The following is an 18,600-nucleotide window of genomic DNA, read 5'->3' as shown; positions in this document are numbered from 1 at the left end:
AATGTATGAAAACTGTATTATAACTTGTTTATGCTTATTTGTGACTTTTATACCGAATTAATAGCTGACTTAGGAACCAGCAGTCGTATTGTGAGGTGTAGGCCTATTCACATTCCGTTTACAAGGGAAACCAATAAATACAATAAGTGCAACACTGAATAACAGAACATGTGGGTTCATTTTCAATTTTTATTACAATTTCTCTTTCATTTTGATTCAGGACGAAGATCTCTGAAGGTAAAATGTGACTGAAAGTGAAAGGACATAGTTCACCTGACTTTTTCCCTCTAAAAATAACAACAACAACAAAATAGAGTTATTATGTGGGGAAAATTCTACTGTGTGTGTTTTCTGACTGTGGCTCAGTCAAACTGAAGCAGATAGATCAGGCCAGTTCGGTTAAATCTGGATGGACGGTAACGCTTCACATCAGGGAGGAACGAGTCGACTTCACTGCTCCTGACTCCACTTCCTTATGATGTCCTCTGCTGCGTCCAGGGTGGAGTCCTCCTGTCGAAACAGAAACAGAGACAGAGAGAGTGTAAGAGAGACAGGAGAAGGCTTTGATCAATCACTTTCATTTTAGATAAGTAGGCTGAATTTACCTTGACGAAACAGAATCTGATGTACTTATCAAACTCCTTGCTGTGCTCTGGACTGTAGAAGGCAGAGACAGGGATTGTTGCTAAACCCTGCACAAGAAAAAGATAAATTATATAATAAAGAATACAACAAGATATTCTACATTAATTAAATGTTTCATAGATCTCATATCTTTACCTTCTCTTTAATAAGCCATTTAGCAAATCTAAAATCGTAGGGTTCATCCTTAGTGCTCGGGTCATTTAGATCCACCTCTGTTAGAAAAACAAAAAGCTTAAGTGAATTTTAATCGCAGTGCCGGATGGGATGCAGCCGGGTCAGTTTAGTTTCTTTGGTGACTCACTGATGGAGGAAATGTCTGCGACCATGAAGTAGCCTCCCTCTGGCATGATGGGCTGCAAACCCACACTCTGCAGACACGAGGCCAGCTTCTTCCTCTTGTGGTGCAGCAGGGCGGGCAGCTGCTGGAAGTAGCTCTCTGGACTCCCAAACATCTGGTACTCTCTCTCAAAGCCCTGAGCCACTGCCTCCTGTTAAACACACATAAGAGGGGGATGGAGGGTGGGTGGGGGGTGTATACAGCTTTACACAATACCTTATACAAGTTCTGTATTGTCCCTGGGGGGTTCCAGGGAGTGGGTTTTATGAGTTTTTATGAGTTAGCAACAGGTTACGGCCTGAAGAGGTCATGTGACGCAGCCACATTTCCTCTTCTATTTCATCATTCACCCATAGTGCCTTTCTGTCAATGTCAACAACAATGTTAGAAATGTGCAGATGTTACCTGAGCAGCTGTTGCACAGTCGAAAACATTGTTCTGATGGATTATCTTCATGGGTTTAATGAGATTTCCAGAGCTGATGGCCCAGCCAACCTGAGGAAGAGAACGCAGCCCATCAGACCAGATGTGTAGGCTAGTACAACTTTTTGATCCTCACAACATCTGCGTGTGTGTGTTACCTTCCAGCCCGTGGCGCTGAAGGTCTTTCCAGCGCTGCCGACAGTGATGGTTCGCTCCCACATGCCGGGAAGACTGGCTGTCGACGACACAGCAGAAAACACAACAGATGTTATTATAGTATAGCACAGTGGAGTTACCTGCTTAGACCTCCAACGTTGCCCTGCAGAGCCACCCTTCACAGATGTTTCGCTCCTTCAATCCCAGAACGTCTCAGAGTGGTAGAGCAGCGATAGGGTCGGGACGTCTCCCTACCATTCCCTGCAGCCGGCCTTCTCTAGGCATCCGTTGGTCCTTTGTCGTTGCCATGTTTGCTGGAGAAGAAATTCACTTCCCTATGTAGTTCTGTGTTTATAGTTGAAAGCTAAGAATTAGATGCCCACTTTGTTAGATGCACTGCGAGAGACAGTTATCTGCCCTGCACTCTTGCCCAGGAACATGCGTAGGCCATGTTCCCTCCTTTTGTGTCTTAAAACTCACTCTCTGGCGGTTTCCAGACACAACTGTAGAGTTAGATGATAACGGTCACCGTCACTGGGTAACACTTTGTGTGAGGATAGAGAAAGAAACCATTGTTTCTCTCCCATCATCTAGGCAGTGTGAATCTTTATCTTAAAGTTTATGCACAATAGTTAACACATCTCCCCTTGCAGGCTCAGTTTACCTTTCTAGTATAAGAATCAGGACATTGCTGTTTGGCCCTCAGAATTGAGTTGGCATCACATACACATGTTGTGTTGATGACTCTTTTGTTTTCCTTGATCGAGCTTCTTCAGTATAAGACATCCAGGACTCTGGTGCTTCTTCTTCCTGCATCACCTTAGAATTTCTCCCTATAGTGTTGGTCATTACCGTTAGGTCCGTTCTCATTATATTTGTTTTAATAACTTTGCTCTGAGACTTTGAGTGTTTCTCTGAACAGCAGCTTTTCATCATCTCACCTATCTTCACGTGCTTGGCTCCGTCGTACGTCAGCCACTCGTACACCTCGTCACTGATGCACAGCATGTTGTGTTTGATGCACAGGTCAGCGATCATCTGGAGCTCCTCTGTTTTGTAAACCTGTCACATAGATACTGCTTATTGATCCACTGTTGTGCAAAATAAGACCCTTCATTACGTTACCCAACTGCTTGTCATTATCTCACCTTGCCCAGTGGGTTGTTGGGAGTGTTGATAACAATGGCTTTTGTGCGTGGAGTGATTTTACTGGACAGCTCGTCGGCAGAGAGAACCCAGTCTCCACTCGACAGGACGGCACCAGCTCCAGATTTCTGATATCAACAAAAGAAAAGAGAAAAATACATTTACGTATGAATTTAAGTCGTCAAATACACAGCTCTTTTATATTTCTTAAAGTGTTGTGTGAACCTCTCACCGGCCTCAGAGGCACGTACACCGCCTTTCCTCCAGCCATCACCACCATCGGCTGGTAACAGTCAAAGAACGGCTCCACGATTATGACCTGAAAGACAAATAATATATGTTGTTGGTTTTTCACTTTTTCAATAAATGAACCTCAGGTGAAAAGAGTTAACCACACAAATACACTTTACTCAAACTTATGCAAATACCCACCTATAATGTAAATTTCATATGTTATTTTCATAATCTAACTAAAAAAGCAGTTAAATAAATGATTGTGACTTGTTAAATGCTCGTACCTCATCCCCTTCATCAATCAAAGCCTGGAAAGTGCAGAAAAGTGCCTGATAAGCTCCAACTGTGACCAGGATGTCTTCAAAAGGATCAATCTCATGTCCCACAATCCTGCTGAAGAATTTAGCCAGATTTTTAACGAGAAGTGGGTGGCCCTGAGGGAATAACACCAAACAATAACATGATAAACATGTTTATCCTGCAGCCATTTGATAGAAATCTACACAAACTCAAGCTACTGATGTTCACAGAGAGATAAACAAAGTCTCCAATACTTACAAAAGGTCGGGTGTACTGGTGCATTGTGGGTCCTCCACTCACGGCTTTACAAAAAGCCTCCTGGATGAACGGAGGAGGGGAGAAGTCGGGAAATCCCTGTCCGAGGCTCACTGGTTTGTAGTCTGCAGCCAACTGACTGAATTCAACCCTGTTGGTGCCAAACAGCTCATGCAGCACTGTTATCAGAGTCATCAGTAAGAAATAAACTATACAAAGCCGTCTATCAATGATGTTGTGTCAATAATAGACGACTCTAATGTTTCACCTCTATGGGAAATGTTAAGTGTAAGTTTAATTTGACGGCACAGTTTTTAAGATTAAATGTGTTAGCTCACACCAATTTTTATTCATGTACAGATGCAATATTAAATCTACCCTATGTTTAATATTTTTGAGATTAATGGAAAATAACAGGAGCATAAAAATATCACTTGTAAACAAGCAAAACAGAGAGAATAATACATCACCTGATTACTTTGTATTATAAAGACCTTTGTCCCCTTTTATTATTTATCATTACCAGAGCTATGAGTGTATTAACCTGAGCTGTGCAGCTACCACCCCCTATAAGAACCACCAATCAGATGGTTATACAGATATAAAATGGTCAGGCACTTGAATGCAACACTACCACCACTGCTGACAAGGTGCAGTCTGAGGGTAATAAACTACTGGAGAACAAGCACCAAGTGTTACTAAATGTTAACAAACACAATTAACTGTCAGGAAACTGTTTATTCCCACACTCATTCAATGCATCATCAATAAAAAAAACACTCTTGGATAACTTTGATCCAGTATTATCACTTACCAAACGTTTTTATTGACACCCTCTGTCCTGCGCGCGTGCAGTTGTCCCGCCATGGTTACCTGTGAGTCTCTGCAGGACAGGTGACAGTTCACTAGAGGTGTTTACGGACCTGGAGTCGTCCACACCAACACTCCCGAGGCCATCAGCTGTGGACTATGGACTGACAGTGAGGGACAAGTCAAGTCAAGTCTCGTGCATCCCCTCCCACCTCCTTGTGTTTTCATTTTCACGTCTTGATGGGCAGGGCGAGATATTTCTAGTATTTTTTTTAATTATGTTATTATGTTTTTGTTTTCTCATCTTCCATTTATGTACTTTAATCTCTTGTTTATGTGGAATTTCTTTAACAATAAAAAATGATAGAAAAAAAAGAGATAGTATAAACACAAAGTAGATTATAATAGTAGTGTAATATTGTATAGAGCAGAAACATAAATGACCTTATTCTTCTAAATGTTGACCTATCCTTTTAAAAGTGGAGTGGGATAATTTATTTATTGTCTCCATAAATAACCCAATGTATTGTGGTCGTGACTTTCTGTGATAAAACATCTACATCTATCTAACGTGTCTCAGTTTATAAGGTCCTTGATGAACCACTGCTTTAAATAAACACCTAGTTTTTTCATCATACAAATGCAACAAATTCAACAGAAGTTTCCATTTCTTCCTCACGATGAAGGAATATAGCTTTATTAAACATAACACACATATTAAACCTTGAAGGTACAAAATGTGCACCAGCTGTGGCACGTTTATACGTATCTTTTAATAAATCACACTCATTGTTTAGACTTTGTTTCCATCTTATGATAAAACACCACAGACTTTTTTTTTTACACTGCAGCTTTTTTCAAGTCCTCGGGCAGCACCCTGCCTCTCTTCCGCGCTCTGTCCTTCTTCTTCTCCGTTTTCATCTGCTTGCGTTTCTGGATGTTCCTCCGTCTCTTGTCCTGCCGCTGCTGCATCTTGCCCACGACGCCCTCGCAGCGCTCGTCCCACCTCTTCTTCACCTGAACCTGCCTCTTCTCCTTCTTCTTCAGCGAGGTGCGCAGCATGTCCTCGTCGTCTTTGATCTTGATGCCCTCGGCCTTGTAGAGCAGGTTGGTCCACTGCATCTTCTTCTCCAACTCCTTGGCCTTCCCCTCGTCCTTCTCCCTCAGCTCTTCCAGCTTCGCCTTGCGAGCTTCCACGCGACCGAGCAGCTGCTTGTAGTTCTTCCCCGTCAGCGGCGTCAACTGGCCCTTGACGCCCTGTTTCTTCTTCTTCCTTTTCTGCACTTCGCTTTCATAAATCTCCTCCACCATCTCCACCTTGTTGAAGATAATCGCCGTTGTATTCCTCTTGTTTTCAGCAGGCGCAGCAGCAGCCGGCGTTTCCTGTTTTACCTCCGGCTGCGGCTCCTCGCCATTTTTCTCCGCCAGCTGCTTCATGCGAAACTCTTTCCTCTTTCTCTTCTTGCGTTCACGTTCCAGCTTTCGTTTCGCCCGCTTTGCCTGGACTGCATCTGATAACACATCCTTTGGGGTTCCCTGTTGAAAGACATGTGCAGCCTGATTAGTGTCTGACAAACTTGTGATAAATCACATGTTGAGACCCTGTAATATTTTTCATGTTGGAATAAACTGCACCTGCTCTAACCAGTGAATCCTGGATGGAAATAGATACCTGAACATGCACAAAAGCCCTGACCTCTTCTAATTAGTGTCTTAGTATTAGACATCTCCTGTTTGCTGTATCAGCATCGTAAACAGTTGTAAAAACAAACAGTTTTTATCATTCAAATGGCTCCTAATAAGCCAATATTGACTTGTCCTGCAGGTTTTACAGACAAATTGATGAAAAAGTGGGTGGAGTTCAAAGCAAGTGGCATAACGGTCTCTGTAGCTTTGAATACTTTCTGTTCACATCTGGGTTTGAAATGTATCTTGATTGATCTCTTCATATTAGGACAGTGTATTGGAAAGAATCTGTAGGCTACATATCCTGAAGGGGGTTGTTGACCACCAAACTACCTCACATACTGTGCAATATACACAAATTCGCTGTGCTATATACTGTGCATATAATTTATTCTTATCTATTTATTTTTATATTATTGAAAGTGTTTTTATATTGTATTTTTATATTATGCTTGTTTGCACTGAAGGGGGGGAGGGCTTAAAATTTCGTTATACAGTAGTATAATGACAATAAAGGCATTCTGATTCTGATTCTGACATACTGTGATGTTTTTTGGTCCAAAAGTCTATATTTATATTAGAAAAAACTCTAATATAAAAACACACACACAGTTGTATGCACACAAAAAAAATACTGGTTATTTTTATGCATTCAGACGGACCAATCAGACCTGTATTCATATTCCTATAGCATCCTATATCATATCTTCATGTGCAAACTAAACAAAGGAATTAGCAACGACTGGAGGTTCAAATACAATTGATAAAATATAAATAATACAGTGCTTCAAAGAGCCGATACAGAACCACATCACAATATATCACATCATGAGGTGTGTGATGTTGTTTTAGCCAATACCAACAGAGCTGTCTGTTCATTGGCTAAGAACAACACATTCATCTATTGAATTGCATTGAAATTAGTCTAACCACTGAACAGTGTCGTGTCGTAATGTGGAGCATGTGTCTTTCAGTTATAGTCTGTAAAATGTACACACCTGCCCTCTGGACTCTTCAATCTTCTCGTGAAGCCTCTTGCGTAAAATATCTACTGTTGAGAAGTTGGACGGTGCATTATTAACTCCTATAAAGAAAGAGAGGAAGAAGACATGACTTTAGGGACAACACACAGAGACAGAGTGTTGGTGATAATAAAGGAAAAACACAGTGATATCAGAGCATTAATGAACTTGGTGTTGAGTTCCTGCACCTTTAGGTGTCTGTGCTGTGGATCCATTTACACTCCCAGCTTGTGAGGCTTTTTGTTTTCCTGTGACTGGACTTTTCTGTGCTGCTGCAGAGGGCGAGGGCTTCTGTTGCGCTTTAGGTTTCTTCTCATTGGTCACTTTTTCTTTCTGATTCTTCTTTTTACACTTCTTCTTCTTCTTCCCTGGGGGACCGATGTCATTTTTGCCCTTGAAATGAGCTACACACACAGAAAAAAACACACATACACACAAATATTAAAATCACGTATGCAAAAGATATTAGCAAACCACATTTTTATGCCAACTATCTCAAAATAACCAGAGTAGGAACTTTGACATGTAACTTAAACAAGCATGAGATCAGAGTGGATCTGATGATTTTTTTGTGAGCCGCATTAAAACATCATGGGATTGTGGTTAACTTGGTTCCTTATTTCACTTTCTTAAGAGACAAAAATCAATAACAGCTGCTGATATGGATGGATCATGATGATGTACTAAGTTTAATTCACCCGTTTTTTCTCGTGACACTTGACCATGTGACATCCAGGTCAATGAGAAACTAACTTAATACTTAACTTTATTTGGCATTGTCATAATAACACGGTTATAAATAACAATGAGATATTGTTTAGAGCAGCTTAACACTTCACTTCTCCTATTAATTAAATATATATTTGAAGTCAGTAAAAGTAAAACTACAATATTCAAAAATAAATCAAGCTAATTAATTATCACCTTTAAGATCTGAGAGAACAATTATCTCAAGAAAAAAGTTTTTTTAATCTTACAGTTACTCATAACCTAACTACTGGCTTAATCAATCAGTTGTTTTGATGAAAGACAAATGAGAAATATCACAATATCCTAAAACCCTCAAATATTATTTCAATCAACAGTGGAAAAACTCTAAAGATATGGACACAGACTAGAGATAATAACATCTAAAAGACTCTGTAATTGTGTGAGAAGCTGAAGATTGAATGATTAATTCAATTAAATCATAAATCTTAATTGTTAGTGTCCAAGTTTGTGGTGACAAGTTAATCTATTAACTAATTTACACAAGTTATTAGATACACAGTCTGTATGAGGAAACAGTTTTAAACAGTGTAGCACCCCCTGTGGTCATCTGCTGTACCAGCACGAGGTTTGCTGACAGTATAAGAAGCATTTCTACAACCTCTGACCCAAAATGTACATATTAGTGGGATAATTATCATCATTAACAGAAGCTGTACTCGTTGTGATAACACAGTGTAAATGAATTACTAATGAACTTTACCAAACGGCCTCTTCTTCGGCTCCTGCTCCTGCTGAGAAATCACTTTACTGGCGAGTTTCTGGATGTACGAGTCTCTGGAGGCGAGATCCATGTCAGCGACTTCACCGAGCCGTCGTCCTTTTAATCCGGTTAATACGGACACACGGACACAGACATGTACGAAATAATGATGATATCAACACACTTCTGTCCACACGTGGGTCAAAAACAGCGGGGCGGAGCGACCACGACCCGGAAGTAGTAACAGCAGAGACGGTCCCCCGCTGAGCGGAAACACGACGGTTATTCAACTGGACCTCGTGCGCGTCTCCTCGGGCAATTACGGTACCGGTGCCAACCTTTTTTATAACAACAATTTAGGACTTTTTGTGCCATAAAATTTCTGATAAAATAAAACAAAAATAAAATAGAACAAAACAAGACAGATTTTGAATTGAATCAGAAAGTTGAACTTGTTTTAATATTTTAGACATGATGTTTCAAGCATAGACTGTATAAAAAAGAGGTTTCAAGACGTTCACACTTTTCATTATTTATAATAATATTAATAATATAATATAATATAATATTTCACAAATAGTTATGTACAAACATTTATGGCATAGCCTACGTTTATTTTACAACTCAATAAAGGAAGGAGAAAGAAAAAACACAGGCCTATACAACATATTTATTTAAAATTAAATTAAATAAACAAAGCCTAGGGCCTAGAGCCTTCATTTGTGAATCATATTTATCAATAATACTAAACAGTTCAATGGCATTTTTCTTTTTCATAAGATTGAGGGCTTTTATGAAATGAAGAAATTCGTTATGAAATATATAAAACCTAGGAGTCGATTTTAGAAATGTGCACTTATGTAGGCCTATGTGTAGCCTATGTAAAATTTGCCCAGGATGAGAATATTGTTGATGAGAAAGTCATCTTCAAAATTGTATTAAAATTCGTTAAAAACAAGACACTTTCCCCACTCAGTTGTACCAGTTTGGCCGCTTCCAGCACGCGTGCCGTAAATGCACAAAGAAACGCGCAAGCAGATCCGGCTGTTGGTGTTAGCTCCTTATGTATCATGCTGCTGTCGTAGCTCGTCATTAGTGGTTTGTTTCAATCAGTTTTACCTGCTGCTCCGTGGATGTGTTTGATCCAGGATGGCTGCTCTGAAAGTCGTGGTGGCTTTTTCCAACAGGTTTCTGTCAACACTGAAAAAACAGGCGAGTCACATGTTTCTAACTTTGACATTTGTCGTCTTCACGTCCCAAAGACAGAGTTGTGTAAAAGTCAATTTGCTGCAGGGCTTTGACTCGAGTTTTTTTTCTGTTGTTGTTATGTGTGTCATTGCAGACTAATGTCGTTTACATCAAGAGGACTTTGCTGCTGCCCAGACTGCCTCTGTTCAGACGTGCAGAAGGTAAATATGATCCTAAACCTACTGGAGATCAAGCTCAACACAGTGGTGACACAGGACAACAGCTTATTTACACTTTTATTTTGACAACAGAGACAAAAATGCTTATAGATATGAATGTAAAACATAGAATATAAGAGCTCCTAATCCTAATATTGGCAAAAAGGACATATATAAAGAGGGATAAGTGGCCAAAAATGTTCACTGGGTCGTTATTGTATATTGAGTGTGGGTAACAAAAGGCTGCAACATAACAATATGTGAAAAAGTAAAGGGGTCTGAATACTTTCTGAATGCACTGTATGTAAACAGGAAGGACAAATCATCTCAGTATAATGAAAACCTCTCATGCACCTGTTATCCAAACCCTTTTACCTAATGTATTGAATGCACACATTACTGACAATGTCCACTGAGACGGAAAGTTACAGGCTTTAAAATGTAGAAGTTGTATTGATTTCCAATAGATTGTACAGGTGAAAGTGGCTACAGAGTGTATATTAGTAGCCTAATAGTAAATCAAGATCTTGTTAAGATTTTCCTATTTGAGAAGTTAAAATAGATAATGGTAGTATTACAGACTGAGCTTTAGATGTTTTGTTTTTTTCAAGATTTTAATGTTGTTGTTGATATACAGGCAGGTTTGTGAAGTTCGGGCGACAGCCGAGCTCGACAGCCGTCGGAGCAGAGAAGGGAGAAGACTCCTTCCTCAAATGGTTCCTGCTGCTTATCCCTGCCACCACCTTCGGCCTCGGCACCTGGCAGGTAGGCCTACAGATTATTTACAGTTTATGTATCATCACATTGTCATTAATAATGTCCATGCATGTTCGGTTCAGTGGACTCAGATGTTTTTGTTTGTGTTGCAGGTGAAACGGCGTCAGTGGAAGTTGGAGTTGATTGCCGACCTGGCGAAACTCACCACTGCAGAACCCATTCCTCTTCCTCTGGAGTAAGACACTACTGACCGTTCACAGCAGCTACAGCAACTCCTGCTTTATCAGAAGGACTGAAGATGATGCATTTAACATTTTAATTAGGTTTTAAATAACTGATTTTTTTTTTACCATGAATTAGCCTAATAAGGTCAGAAATTTAGCTTTATATGATAAAATATTGAGAAAAGTTGAATACGGTAGTGCTGCTTTAATTGAAATTAATCTCAACATTTTTCTAAATTAATCCCGATTAAACGTTGTTGTTTTTTTTACTTGAAATAACAGAAATTCAGTGTATTGTGTTGTAGCAATATGAATGGAAAGTATGAGCATCATCCAGTGATGTAATGTCATACCGGTGCTATATAAAAATGAGCGTGAGTGAAGATGTCAGAGAGAGCAGCGCCGTTTGGTCGACAAGAAGAACAAGTTCTCTAGTGTAGGAACACGAGGAGCAAAAACACATGCAGGGTTTTTTTGTCACATTATAAGATGGTGCGTTGTATAAAAATATTCATACAAAATAGAAAAAGCACTAAAATGCCACACAAAGTGGTGTGTTATGTGTTGGACCACTCTGCATTGGCTTGGGGTCAGTAGGTCACATGAGTTGGAAGCTATTGAAAAGAAAAAGGCAAAAAAGTTGCTGTTTACAGCTTCACAAATGTTCATGTCTTTGTTAGTTATCAATAAACTTTTATCTATATTGATTATCACTGAACAGTCCTCATGAGCTGAAGGACCTGGAGTACCGGCGGGTGAGAGTGCGCGGGCAGTACGACCACTCGAAGGAGCTGTACATCCTGCCCCGCTCCCCGGTCGACCCAGAGAAGGAGGCCAGAGAGGCGGGACAGCTGTCGTCGAGCGGAGAGACCGGCGCCAACATCGTCACCCCGTTCCACTGCACTGACCTCGGGTAAGATAAGACATCACCTGGTTTAAACCTGCGTAGTCAGTCAGTGACTTTTTACTTTATAATATTCACCTGGTGACTGTTCACTGGCAGCATCACGATCCTGGTGAACAGAGGATATGTCCCACGGCAGAAGATCAGACCAGAGACCAGGATGAAAGGACAGGTCAGTGACACGTGTGACCACTTACACCAAGATATTTTGTTGAAAAAGAAGCCACAGCAGGAGGTTTAGATTTATGACACTGGAAGTTTTTATATTGTAATGTAGTCTGTGAAAACGCTCCATGACAATCTATTTCTGTATTAAAAGAGTTGCTAAAGATCAAATTAGTAAGGACAGTAAAGAAAATTAAGTATATTTTTTTTATACTTTTAATTGATAGGATAGTTGAGATAGACAGGAAATGGGGAGACAGAGAGAGGAGGGATGATATGCAGCAAAGGGCCACCAGATTTGCGACCCTCTGAGCTGTAAGGCGCCCAATAAAGGAAATTAGATGTAGTCAATGCAGAAAAATGGCCCCTCTTACTTGTTGTGCTATTAAATGTCCTTCAGTTATCATTTCTATGCGTTTGCTCTGGGTTGTCAGTCACAGAACAGTATGTACATTATAAAGGAGCATGAAAAAGAAAATATTAAGGAGCAGCACTCTAGTGAATGTGTCTAGTTTCCCAGTAAAATGTGATTGTAACCATCCATTTTTGTTTTGCTCTGTAACAAAAGGAGCAGTATGATGCAGTCAACCACGTATTTTTTCTGTCTTTAAAAAGCCTTATTATATTCAGAGATCACAATGAATTATTAAATCTCATTAAAATCGTGTCATGACAAGAAGCAGCGTCCTATTGTTGACTGTTTACTCTTATAATGTGGTGTCTGTGCAGGCGGAGGGTGAGGTGGAGGTGGTCGGGGTCGTCAGGCTCACAGAGGTCAGAAAACCTTTTGTTCCAAACAACGACGTGGAGAGAAACCGCTGGCATTATCGAGACCTGGAGGCCATGTCCCAGGTCACCGGAGCAGAGCCGGTCTTCATCGATGCAGACTTCGGTAAAGTCTCATGAACTCTCCATCATAATTCAGTTTCAGGCTTAAAGGGATAGTTCAACTTTTTGGCAAATTGGCCCACTGCCATAATCCCTATAGTTTTAGGAGTAGGTTCGTTACCCTTAATTGTCGGTGCAAGCTATTTTTAGAACGGCGGAGCAGAGCCGTGAGCTGCTCAGAGCTACGCTACGGAGGCTAATGGGATTTCTCGGTTTCCCTCATCAAACTCATCAAATACACAATCCAACAACTCCAAAACGCTCTGGTGGACAAGTTGTGACCTGAACATTCACCACGCTATGAAATACCAGAACGTTATGAGACAGAGTTGTTTTAGAGGTAAATTCATGCAAAACTGCTGATGCGCGTTGCCTTCAGGGACAGTTTTTCGGCAAGCAGTCTCTGTATTTGCCTTGAAAACAACTCAGTCTCATAACGTTCCGTTATCTCATAGCGTGGTGAATGTGCAGGTCACAACTTGAGAGTGTTTTGGAGATGTTGGATTGTGTATTTGATGAGTTTGATGAGGGAAACCAAGAAATCCCATGAGCCTCCGTAGCGTAGCTCTGAGCAGCTCACGGCTCTGCTCCGCCGTTCTAAAAATAGCTTGCACCGACAATTAAAGGTAACGAGCCTAGTCCTAAAACTATAGGGATTATGGCAAAGGGCCAATTTGCCAAAATGTTGAACTATCCCTTTAATATACTATTATATTTACTTGTATAAATGGCGATGGAGACATCATGGTGAATGTAAATGTCTCATGCAGCGAGCACAGTCCCTGGTGGACCAGTAGGTGGACAAACCAGAGTCACACTGAGGAACGAGCACATGCAGTACATCGTCACATGGTGGGTCGATGCTTCCTCTGTGGATTAATTACACTTGTTTAATGTTATACCATAAATATCCCGTCACTTGTGTTATTTATATTTACCTAACTGCCTCATTTTCTCACTTCATATTTAAAGGTACGGCCTGTGTGCTGCAACCTCCTACATGTGGTACGCCAAGTTCATCAAGAAGATCAAGTTGTGACCTGAATAATTCAGTGAAGTCACACCTGGCTCGTGTCTGAGGTGTCGTACTGCCTCTGATGTCATCTGAACTGTAGCAGCTCCAGTTCGCTGCATACATTCACTGACAAATATGTAAATAGCTGTGGATTTTTCTCCTTAAACATGCATATATGCAAGAATAAATTAATATGAATAGACCTTTGTGCTCTGCTTTCTTACACATATTGCTCATTAGTTTTCAATACACTTAATTTAAGCTATTTGGTGTAAAAACATTATATAAACCAGTGGTTCTCAACTGGTGGGTCGGGGACCCGTTCTGGATGGGTCGCGGACAGCTGGTCAAAAAAGTAAATATTTAATGTACATCTGATGTGGTGGACATGTCTTTTATTTTGAAAAATAACTTATATTTAAAGGCATGCGTCACGTGAACACATGCAGCTGTAATGGTCCTCCTCAGTTTTTTATTAATATGGCCTGAATGCAGTGAATCTTGTTTTGTGGGTCTTTATTTTGTGCAATTTGATATTTATTCACTTTTGTGAACATGCTCTGAATGCAAAGATGCATTAGAAGTCAAATATATCGTTTTGTTGGTCTCCATTTTGTGCAGTTTGATATCTTTTATTCACTTCCGTACAGGCAGTTGTCATGGTCGTCCTCAGTTTCATTCATGTGCTCTGAAATGCAGTTTGCTCAATAAAGAGCAAAATGAGTTTTTAAAGGCTTAAAAAAAAAAAAAAAACTTTGTTTGAATACTATAAAAGTGGGTCACGACTTAATGACCATGGGAAAATGTGGGTCCCAGAAGTGAGACTAGTTGAGAACCCCCGATATAAACCTCCTGATATCTGGAGCATGTAATTCATAAAGAGGGGCCAACTCAGATCCAGTCATTTTGTTAGAAATTTAAGTGACTTCTCAGCTTGAGGAAAAGAGTGGATAGTAAAATTATAGTGTATAAATTATACAATTATAAATGTTAGATGAATTAAATTGTACTTATTAGTCTAATACTTACAGCTCTTTGCTGTAATCTGTTAAATAAATAAACTACAGGTGCAGCTTGGTTTTTAAAACCCATATATTTAGTTGTCACAATAAAAAACAAACAAACACTCAATAATTAGGACATACAACTTTTTTTATTCCAAACATTTTAACCAAGCTTGGTTGCCAGTTCCTTGGCCTTTGCCTTCTCCAGCTTGGTGATGCGAGCTGTGGACTTGGGGCCCATGATGTTGCCTCCCCAGTGACGACGGATCTGGAAGACAAGTTTGAAGAAGAGGATTATAAAAATGGTGCAATTTGGTCTCCAATAAAGAGTCATTTAGTTCAACTTGTTGAGAATCTACAGTCACTGAATGAACAAATCTTACCTCCTCATATCTGTCATTGTAGTTGGTCTTGATGGCCTCCACGAGCTTGGCAAGTGCACCTTTGTCCTCGCTAGGAAGGAGCAAAACCAGACGGAGGATTACCGACAGGATTTAGAAACAGCACTGAACATTTACCAACAACATTTTGTTACTATGGCCAATGCTCAGGGTTAAAAAGCTCAATAACCATCAAGGTGAATTCAGGTGAAGAAATTCAGGTCATCATTGCATCCAGGCCAAGTCAGATAAAAAAGCATTTAGAAACAGCACTGAACATTTACCAACAACTTAAATTACATTGATCTTTATATGTTGAATGAATCATGGCTGAATTGGTCCAGTAACATAAATGTATTTGCATTAAGTGCTGAAGACGTGGACTTAGAAATGTTCCAGCTTGGACTAATAGTTTTAACCGTTCCCAGTCATGCAGTCCTGATTGTTTGACTAGTGAACAAATCTCACTCATCTGGGTCATGTGAATACTTACGGGTTTGTCTGTGTGAAGGCAACTGAAGTGCATGTCTTTCTGTGCACCAGTCTGCCCAGTCTAGCCTTGCCCTTGACAATGCAGTATGGGACGCCCATCTTGCGGCACAGAGATGGCAGGAAGACGACCAGCTACAGAAGCACAGCAACCAGAGAAAATATTAGTATTGGTACAAACAAGTGATCAGAAAATAATTACTTCAGACCGAGAACTGTAAACGAAGATATGTTCTTGGTTTACGGTCACTGCTCAGGGTTAAAAAGCTCAATAACCATCAAAGTGATTTCAGGTGAAGAAATTCAAACATCATTGCTAGTGACCACTTCCTGGACTTAACTTAAAATAAAGTTACACTGCAGTCAAAAACAATGTGCAAACGTACCTCAATTGGGTCCACATCGTGGGCAATGATGACGAGCTGGGCCTTCTTGCTCTCCACCAGGGAGGTGACAGTGTTGACACCTGTGAGGAAAAAAAAAAAGGAGCAAAATACAACTTTACAATCTGCTCAGCAAACTCCAGGCACAGACATTTTGTTAATATGGCCAAAAATGCTCAGGGTTAAAAAGCTCAATAACCATCACGGTGATTTCAGGTGAAGAAATTCAGGTCATCACTGCATCCAGGCCAAGTCAGACAAAAAGAAAAAAACTGCAATCGCTACAGTGACAAACACCTAAGATGTTCATTTACCTGCGCGGAGGACAGGGGGCCTCTTGGTCGGGGTGTCTCCCTTTCCAGCGGCCTTCTGCTCAGCGCGAGCCAACAGCCTCTGCTTCTTCTCCTGCTTGGTCTCTGGCCTGTACTTGTGGGCCAGCTTGAACAGCTGTGTGGCTGAGAATAAAACAAAAAAAGACACCACGTTACAATTCACACTCAATAACCGCCACTAGTAACTTAAAGTAGTCAGGACCATGTCGGTATTTTAAGTAGTTGCATCAGTGATCTTGGTGGGATGTCAACATTATTGTTTAGATAGCAAATATTCTTCACATCATCTGCAAAGCGACATTGGACCTGCTACAGAGCCTATATACACACATTATCGATGAAATACAGCATGTATGTAGCTGTAAGCCGTCAGTACTCACCGGTCTGGCGGTCCAGGGCCTGGGTGAACTGGTTGATTGCAGGGGGAACCTTCAGACGCTTGTAGAGGATGGAGCGCTGCCTCTGCAGGCGGATGTAACGAGGCCATTTCACAAAGCGTGTCAAATCACGCTTGGGCTGAATATCCTGGCCTGTTGGCGGAGGACAAAAAGATTTAATACAACAAGCAAACGACAAACAGGTGGAGGTCATTTATCTACAAGTCTTAGGTGCATCAGCGATCTTGGTGGAGTTGTCTGCAGTGTTTTTAAGATAGCAAATATTCTTTACATCATCTGCACCTTCATAATAAACACAGTTTTAAATGAAATGCCACTTGAGGTCAAACTCACCGATGCCATAGTTCTTTGGCCTCTTCTCGAACAGGGGGTTGACGACTTTCTTGGCCTCGTGTTTCTTGGCCACAGAAGGGGCAGGTGCCACCTTCTTCCCCTTAGCCTTCTTTCCCTTAGGCTGTCAAAAAGAGAAGAAAATGACATTAGGACACATTGGTAGCATTCAGAAATAAAGTCCTTGAAATTCTTATTTGAATCTAGAACCGTCTCAAAAACTTAGAATAAATAATGTAAAAAGGGAACACATTTACTTTAAATATCTGTGGTATTTATATGGAAAATCATTTGCCATAAACACAGCTTACACTAGTCCATTTCCTGCATGTCTGATGTCTTCAGCATCCTACTAGCATGCAGTGTAGCCACCAAAGCACTACTTGCCCCACTATTACTGTTACCCAAAACACATTTAGCATTTAAATCGTACAATACCATCAGCCATCAATGCTGTAAAGTCAACAAACCAAGCCTTGCTCTGATGTGTTAGCGAGCTCATTGAGTCCCACGCTGAGCAGCCATGACACACATGCTACACACACCTAGCTTAAGACGGCGCAGCGACCACAGCTGATAACACAACATTACAGCAATATACACAAGCTAAAGCCTTTGTAATTCAGATACCAAGCATTAAAAACGTGGATTTACAGCCAAGCTACGACTTTGAAGTCTTAACATCTCTACACACACTGGGCAGCGTCCAGGCCCATTCACTTAGCACTGCCAGGTAAAGCTAACCCAACCGGACACACTTATTGCTACCAAGTGACGATACATAATTCAACTTGTACTAAAATATATTCAAGCGTAACCACAAATACACGTCTTAACATGTGCGTGAAATGTATAAAATTAGTTCAACAAATCTGTAAAATCAAGCGTGTTCCCCCACGTTAGCTTTAGCCTCCTGACAGCGACCCGTACCGGCTACACTTGTGTCGCTTTGACCGAGTTTTTACCTAAAAATACCACAACATCGACGCGCAATATATACATTATATGAACGGACAAACTTCACAGAACATATAGATGCATTTCCAGTGATAAAACTAAGCGCGTAAGCAAAGATGCAGACAGATTCAACAACTTGGATTATTCCTCAGATGAAACAGCTATGCACCCACCATGTCGGTTCAGGCAGAAAGGAAGACCGTTGGATTCTGGGTAGCGTAAATACCGCGAGGCTTGCGCTGTGGGTACGTGGCCTCCGAAATCACCGATCTGGAGTCAGATGTTGAGCGGCTCGAATGCTGCAACTTCGTAGTTTTAAAAAAAATCGAACACTGACTCAGGATCAGTGTTACAATACGGGGTTAATACGATTACGGTCTTAATAAGGTATGACGTCACGCTCAATGGAACAGTAGTGATTTTTAATGAACTGATTGAAGCAGTAAATTGAGGGCAAACTTAAATCGTATGTACTAATGTTAAATATTATGAACGTAAATAATGCAGATTTACCCCCATACTC

At 40.7% G+C, this 18,600-nt stretch overlaps 4 protein-coding genes across 4 annotated transcripts; 1 reads left to right on the top strand and 3 right to left on the bottom strand.

Annotated features, from left to right (window-relative positions):
* Positions 1–382: 382 nt before the first annotated feature.
* Positions 383–4,394, bottom strand: LOC310994408 (kynurenine--oxoglutarate transaminase 1-like). The gene is made up of 12 exons (XM_083983097.1): positions 4,311–4,394; positions 3,500–3,647; positions 3,226–3,375; positions 2,940–3,026; positions 2,710–2,835; positions 2,503–2,623; positions 1,564–1,640; positions 1,388–1,477; positions 947–1,133; positions 781–857; positions 606–692; positions 383–510 (listed from the first exon to the last, which is right to left on the bottom strand). The coding sequence occupies exons 1-12, from the start codon at positions 4,361–4,363 to the stop codon at positions 451–453; spliced, it is 1,263 nt and encodes a 420-aa protein (XP_083839223.1). The 5' UTR covers positions 4,364–4,394; the 3' UTR covers positions 383–450.
* A 584-nt stretch (positions 4,395–4,978) lies between these two features.
* surf6 (surfeit 6) lies at positions 4,979–8,673 on the bottom strand. Its single transcript, XM_083983150.1, has 4 exons — positions 8,486–8,673; positions 7,203–7,418; positions 6,991–7,076; positions 4,979–5,842 (listed from the first exon to the last, which is right to left on the bottom strand). Exons 1-4 carry the CDS (start codon positions 8,574–8,576, stop codon positions 5,147–5,149), a joined length of 1,089 nt encoding a protein of 362 aa, XP_083839276.1. The 5' UTR covers positions 8,577–8,673; the 3' UTR covers positions 4,979–5,146.
* Positions 8,674–9,526: 853 nt separating this feature from the next.
* On the top strand, positions 9,527–13,999 carry surf1 (SURF1 cytochrome c oxidase assembly factor). Its single transcript, XM_083983348.1, has 9 exons — positions 9,527–9,697; positions 9,828–9,894; positions 10,529–10,656; positions 10,761–10,843; positions 11,554–11,745; positions 11,836–11,908; positions 12,631–12,793; positions 13,560–13,641; positions 13,762–13,999. Exons 1-9 carry the CDS (start codon positions 9,635–9,637, stop codon positions 13,826–13,828), a joined length of 918 nt encoding a protein of 305 aa, XP_083839474.1. The 5' UTR covers positions 9,527–9,634; the 3' UTR covers positions 13,829–13,999.
* A 939-nt stretch (positions 14,000–14,938) lies between these two features.
* On the bottom strand, positions 14,939–18,315 carry rpl7a (ribosomal protein L7a). The gene is made up of 8 exons (XM_083983310.1): positions 18,251–18,315; positions 17,124–17,244; positions 16,773–16,922; positions 16,375–16,515; positions 16,064–16,143; positions 15,682–15,812; positions 15,192–15,261; positions 14,939–15,076 (listed from the first exon to the last, which is right to left on the bottom strand). Exons 1-8 carry the CDS (start codon positions 18,251–18,253, stop codon positions 14,972–14,974), a joined length of 801 nt encoding a protein of 266 aa, XP_083839436.1. The 5' UTR covers positions 18,254–18,315; the 3' UTR covers positions 14,939–14,971.
* Positions 18,316–18,600: the final 285 nt, after the last annotated feature.

The sequence above is a fragment of the Trachurus trachurus genome, assembly GCF_905171665.1.
Source record: "Trachurus trachurus genome assembly, chromosome: 12".
Taxonomy (NCBI): Eukaryota; Metazoa; Chordata; class Actinopteri; order Carangiformes; family Carangidae; genus Trachurus; species Trachurus trachurus.
The sequence above is the reverse complement of the archived record's forward strand: the minus strand, read 5'-3'. Positions and strand labels throughout refer to the sequence as shown.

Coding starts and splice junctions, on each gene's coding strand:
- surf1 (XM_083983348.1), top strand. CDS start 9,635: ATGGCTGCTCTGAAAGTCGTGGTGGCTTTTTCCAACAGGTTTCTGTCA. Junction 9,698..9,827: donor TGTCAACACTGAAAAAACAG/GCGAGTCACATG, acceptor GTGTCATTGCAG/ACTAATGTCGTTTACATCAA. Junction 9,895..10,528: donor TCTGTTCAGACGTGCAGAAG/GTAAATATGATC, acceptor GTTGATATACAG/GCAGGTTTGTGAAGTTCGGG.
- LOC310994408 (XM_083983097.1), bottom strand. CDS start 4,363: ATGGCGGGACAACTGCACGCGCGCAGGACAGAGGGTGTCAATAAAAAC. Junction 2,836..2,939: donor TGTACGTGCCTCTGAGGCCG/GTGAGAGGTTCA, acceptor TGTTGATATCAG/AAATCTGGAGCTGGTGCCGT. Junction 511..605: donor TCAGATTCTGTTTCGTCAAG/GTAAATTCAGCC, acceptor CTGTTTCGACAG/GAGGACTCCACCCTGGACGC.
- surf6 (XM_083983150.1), bottom strand. CDS start 8,576: ATGGATCTCGCCTCCAGAGACTCGTACATCCAGAAACTCGCCAGTAAA. Junction 7,419..8,485: donor GCCGAAGAAGAGGCCGTTTG/GTAAAGTTCATT, acceptor CTGTGTGTGTAG/CTCATTTCAAGGGCAAAAAT. Junction 7,077..7,202: donor CACAGCACAGACACCTAAAG/GTGCAGGAACTC, acceptor CTTTCTTTATAG/GAGTTAATAATGCACCGTCC.
- rpl7a (XM_083983310.1), bottom strand. Junction 15,813..16,063: donor ACGATGTGGACCCAATTGAG/GTACGTTTGCAC, acceptor GTGCTTCTGTAG/CTGGTCGTCTTCCTGCCATC. Junction 15,262..15,681: donor GCCTTCACACAGACAAACCC/GTAAGTATTCAC, acceptor GCTCCTTCCTAG/CGAGGACAAAGGTGCACTTG.